Source organism: Triticum dicoccoides, chromosome 2A (assembly GCF_002162155.2).
Source record: "Triticum dicoccoides isolate Atlit2015 ecotype Zavitan chromosome 2A, WEW_v2.0, whole genome shotgun sequence".
NCBI classification, from domain to species: domain Eukaryota; kingdom Viridiplantae; phylum Streptophyta; class Magnoliopsida; order Poales; family Poaceae; genus Triticum; species Triticum dicoccoides.
This window is the reverse complement of record NC_041382.1, coordinates 640,870,023-640,875,462: the sequence shown is the minus strand read 5'-3', so window position 1 is coordinate 640,875,462 and position 5,440 is coordinate 640,870,023. Positions and strand designations below refer to the sequence as shown.

The 5,440-nt window shown below is 43.9% G+C and overlaps 1 protein-coding gene across 1 annotated transcript; it reads left to right on the top strand.

The window, feature by feature from the left end:
• Window positions 1-206: 206 nt before the first annotated feature.
• LOC119355927 lies at window positions 207-5,126 on the top strand. The gene is made up of 3 exons (XM_037622812.1): window positions 207-1,635; window positions 4,474-4,533; window positions 4,660-5,126. The coding sequence occupies exons 1-3, from the start codon at window positions 354-356 to the stop codon at window positions 4,731-4,733; spliced, it is 1,416 nt and encodes a 471-aa protein (XP_037478709.1). The 5' UTR covers window positions 207-353; the 3' UTR covers window positions 4,734-5,126.
• The last annotated feature ends 314 nt before the right edge of the window (window positions 5,127-5,440 follow it).

Sequence of the window (5,440 nt, the reverse complement as noted above, 5' to 3'; positions counted from 1 at the left end):
ATAATAAATGTTATGCTACTTTGTGTCATGCATGACAATAAATAAAATACTACATGATACTAATATATGATACTATGTATTAGGGAGGTAGTATTATATAACTAGTATCATATGCATGATACTATTATATGATACTCCCCGAGGATCTTCAAAGGCTTTCAGGTTGCACTCCCAAAAAAAAGGCCAGGCCTTCAGGAAGAAGAGAACGGATCATCGCCCTCCCTAAAATTCCTAACCCTACTCCCCGAATTCCGCCGCCGGCTGACGCTCCTTCGGCCCCCAGATGAGTATCCCAAATCCAATTGAAGCTCCAGTCTTGTCCGATTTGGTCGTGGATTGACCAATCAGAATCCATGGCGACAGCTGCCGTCCTTGCGAGCCGCGAGGGCAAGGGCCGCCACTATATCCCAAGCTCCGTCATACTCGACCTCTTTGGCCAAATCGGCCCCAGCCGCAACGCCACCACCGCCACGTCCAAGACGAGTACCGGCCTGCCCATCGCGGTGACTTTCTGCGCCGCCCGCCCGCCAGTCCTCTCGCACTTCTCCTTCAGCAGCGCGGCATGCCCGGAACCCGAGGGTTTGTCCCTGGCGCCCAAGGTCATCAGCGCGGATGCTGACCTCGTTCTCCTCCGCGTCCCCGTCCAACCCTTTGGCGAGTCTAATCCGATGTTTAGCGACTACTTCGTCTACAGGGCGCACTCCCAAATCCCAAAGCTGGACCTGCTCCCGAAGTCTGCTCCATATTACTTTGGAGATAAGGAGATCGCCATACTGAGCTGCGGCGACGGCAAGTACGCTGTGGCCGCCCTTCAAACCTTGGGTATGTGTACCTTTAAGCTTCACGTGTACCGGTCTAGACCTGATGGCAAGCCAGGGAGTTGGACCTCCAAGCTGCTGGATATAGAGCTGAATGTGAAGGAGCTGCCCAGGGACAACTCGTCCTCGATCTCTCTCGCATCGCAGATGCTTTCGTATCATCGGACAACAAAGGTGATCACGCTTGGTGGTGCTAAAGGTACCGTTGGCTGGGTCGATCTGCGAGGCATCCTTCTCTGCGACGTGCTGGAAATTAGCCCCACGCTCCGTGACGTGCCTCTGCCTTCTGTCTCTAAGAGTGACTGGAGGTTATTCCTTGACTGCTGCCCCTACTATTTGCGTGACATCATTGTCGACCAGAGCAAAAGCACTATCAAGTATGTCAAGATGAACTTGCACGGTGGTGCCTGGAGGGCCACCACATGGAGCATGCCTATCCCGGTCACTTCATTGAATGGCTGGCAATTTCGATGCTCCGCCCTGTCGACTGAGATTGATATTCCTGCTGATCTCAAAAGGCATTATAAGCTGTTGCATAAGCTCATGAGCGGAAGCGCCAACAAGGAGGGGAGTGCTGCAGAGGAAGTCTTGTCCCTGGAATCTCTACGCATGGCTTACCCTACCTTGAGCGTCACGGATGGTGATGATATTGTTTACTTGTTGGCCAAGGGCACCGGCATGAGGGCTATGCCGACAGTATTCTCTGTTGATCTCAGTATGCCGACTCTGCGAGGAGTGGCGAAGCTACCCAAGAGGCACCTTGGTTTTATGCGCTACTTCCTTGCCAGTGGAATCTCCAAACATATCAGGACTCCAGGTACCTCTGCTCTTTCGCCCTTGTGGCAACAACTGCTCTGGGTGTCATTTATGCCCTGTTATTTATGTACTATTAGTTGAAAACATGTTGGAAAGTCAAAGAGGGGGTGTTATATTTGGATCCTTTTAGTAAGCAGGGAAGCTTGACTTCACCAATATTGTGGCAGCAGATCCACATCCAGTAAGCAGTGTTCAGCCCATGCTTAGCTAATCTAGCACCATGTGGGTGTCAAAACACAGATCTGTGTTCTCGTCACAATGTCCATTGCTCTAGGATTGTCCGTGTGATGAAACTGAGATTACAACCTAGCAACTTATCACACTTGATTTAGGAGGACGAGATTGATAATGATGATGCGATGCAATGGTAGAGTAGTGCATCGACTGTTAGGGCTTCTTGCGTTAGTTGGGAAATAGAAATTAAATCTGCTGAGTTGAGAACTGTTACATGTGCTGCAGTGAATCCAGCCGCAACCTTAGCATGGTTACGGCAATCTCTACAGCTTGCACAGCCTATCATCATAAATATAAAAAATTAGAGGAGAGCTAATTAGGCACATTTATTATTTACATGTACACTGAATTAGAAAGTATGAGAAACCAAAATCCGATATTGAACTGCAGATAATGAAAATGTACCTTTAGGTACTTTGCGGTCTTCAAGTCTTTGCAGGCACAAATGTAGTGCAACAAAACTGTTACGTCCTGACAATTGAGAAAAAATATCTATTGTTAGCTACAGGATTTAAAAAACTGATTTTTGTAATTCCTTCATTTCCTTTCTAGATAATTGTCTGAGCAGGAATCTGCCATGGTGCTGCATTATAATTTCTATATATGTAGAGAAAGCAACATAACAAACACCCCATTAGGAGAAATATAGCAAGTGCATGTAGCCATACAAATACGCAAGTTTGAGATACCCAACTATTTGAGATGAGATTTTTTTTAATAAAAATTGACATAAACTCTACACTAGTTATGGATGCTATTATCAACAGCAATGAAAGGCCTGATCAAGTCGTAACAGCCCCATACGTATTCCTCGGGTATACCCTGCGTGTTCCAGCTGTATTCTGATTTTTTTTCCTTATTTTAATTCGAAAATTGTGATGCTTTGGGATACGTGTATCCCACGCGTATCCATGTGTATCCCCGTCCTGGTGCAGTGTCCTGCACCGATTCGGCACCTATGTGCCGTATCCCTGCATCATAGAACACATCCCATAATCATAAATATCAAAAACTAGAGGAGAGTTAATTAAGCACAATTATTATTTACATCAAATAATTCAAGGTACTCGATGACAGCACAAGTATCTGGAACCCCAATAATTATGTTAGACACAAACTATAATTGGAGCACCGGTCAAGTAAGACCATTGATGCAAAACACGTTATATTTTCCATGTAGTATTTTATTATGACACCGAATTAGAAAGTATGAGAAACCAAAGTCCCATATTGAACTGCAGATAAAGAAAATGTACCTATAGGTACTTTGCGGTCTTCAAGTCTTTGCAGGCACAAATGTAGTTCTGCTAACAAAATTGTTACGTCCTGACAATGGAGAAAAAATATCTATTGTTAGCTACACGATAAAACTGTTTTTTGACTTATAATTCCTTAATTTCCTTTCTAGATAATTGTCCGAGCATGAATCTGCCAAGGTGATGCATTATAATTTCTGTATACGTAGAGAAAGTAACGTAACAAACACCCCATTATTAGTAGAAACATAGCAAGAGCATGTAGCCATACAAACACGCCAAGCTTTAGACACGTCCAACTATTTGAGAAAAAAAGTCGACATAAACTCCAGTAGTTATGGATGCAATCATCAACACTTTTTTTCTTCATATTGTTGTAGAGCAAATGCAATGATGGATCACTTGAAATGTTTAAATCAGCAAGGATTTTGTAAATCGTTGTAATACTTGGAGTTGGTCAGCATTTCACTGCAATGGACATAAAAAAATGAAAATCACTTTGGACTTGAACACAAAGACTGCAACATATTCCTTGGTTTCCTCTTGGAGTGGAATACATATACCGGATTCAGATTTTGATCGGCATATGGTTTACAGAAATATAAACTCTAGATCATCGAAGAACTTTGTACTCCACATCTACTTTCTGAAATATTATTTTGCCTCTTCAAGTTGTGTGTGTGTGTGTGCGGTTGAAGATGTTGTGTTCAGTGCATGGTCGGGCTGCAGTGGTTTGGCATCCGGCAGCTAGCACCCCCGCAACCCACACACAGAGAGGGCCAGTGATATGGACTTCGGCCTGCGGCAGTGCTAGCGCCCCGACCAGGGGATTGGAAGACCGGATGATGGGGAGTGCTTGCCACGATTGGTGGAGAGGGCGTGTATGGCAGATGTCAGGGAGTGGTGACAATTTCTGTGAGCATGTGGAATGACAGCAAGAGATGGCTAGGGAGGGAGCGACTGCAGTGCTGAAGCAGAGAAGTCGCGGTGGAGCGGGAAACTTCTTTAACTGAGGTTCTAGGTGCTTCAGTTTGAGCAATACGTCTGACACACCAAATCCAGGCCACACGTTTGGGGGACCGCAATGCCTGAGACCACTTTTGTTGGATTTGGTCTAGTACGAATCCGACCGTCGATCTTTAATTTCCCTAGCATATAACAACAGAGGTCAAAATGCCTTTGAACCAAGTCAATTTCCTAAACAAGGAAGTGAAGTTTGTAATAAGATATTGACCGAAGCCAACTTGAAATGAGATTATTGCTTGGTGTTGTTTTGCCTTATTGTTCTTGCTCACTTGTTTTTCTTCAGTGAAACGTTAGCAACTTATAATCTATTCTAATTGATCTAGGTAGAAGTGATTCCCTTGGGCAAACTGAGGTGCAAGATACGAATACTTGTGGTCAAGAAAGTGAGTTATTGCCGGGTGTTGTTGTCTTATTGTTCTTCTTCATTTTTTTTTTACTTGATTGAAAAGGCGAGAATTATTGCTTCTAGTGAAATCCTGCCAACCTATAATATATTATAATTGACGCAGGCAAAAGTGACTCCGTTGAGCAAACTGAGGTGCAAGATGCGAATACTTGTGATCGAGAAAGTGGGTTTGCTTGATTGAAGGTGTTATGGAGTTAGATTGCTGTGCCTTGAAACCTGGGGGCAAGCTTTGCTGGAGAGAGTTATTCATATAGATACACTGTAAAGATATTTATGTTCTGCAAATGTACCATGTGCCGTTGCTCAGGTTATGTCATCGTATTTTAGCTTGGCTTTGTTTACAGTACCTTAGCGGCTGTTGTTGCGAGTAAATATACCAGCGGGCAACTAAACCTGCTTGGGTGTCATTTAGATCCTACATTTTTTATTTTGTGAGTTGTATGTCCGTGAACATGCAAAGTGGCATACCAGTGGCAACTCTTATAAAGCTGCTGATGTGTGGATGCTAACACCGCATATTTGCCATTTTTCACACATTAATTACCAGCACTATCGGGGCAGGGTTTGTCATTGATTAGGCAATTACGTTGTTTGGACAGCATTTTGACCACTGGGCACGTCCACCTATGAATGACTCAAAGTTTATCTTTTCATTGTGGGGACCTCAAACCAATTCCAACTTTTTTCACTTAATTTTCGTAGTCATTTCATCCAAGTCGTTCCAGGCCTTCTTTTACTGAATCTATTAGTAGTTGCACTTTTCGACATATGCCTTTATTTAGGCATTGGTTGTAGGCATCCCCTTCTCTTAAAGGAATTTCTGCGCCCAGTTCCTGATCAAGTGTTGGAAAAACCGGAATATGATGCTTTCTACTTCAGTAGTA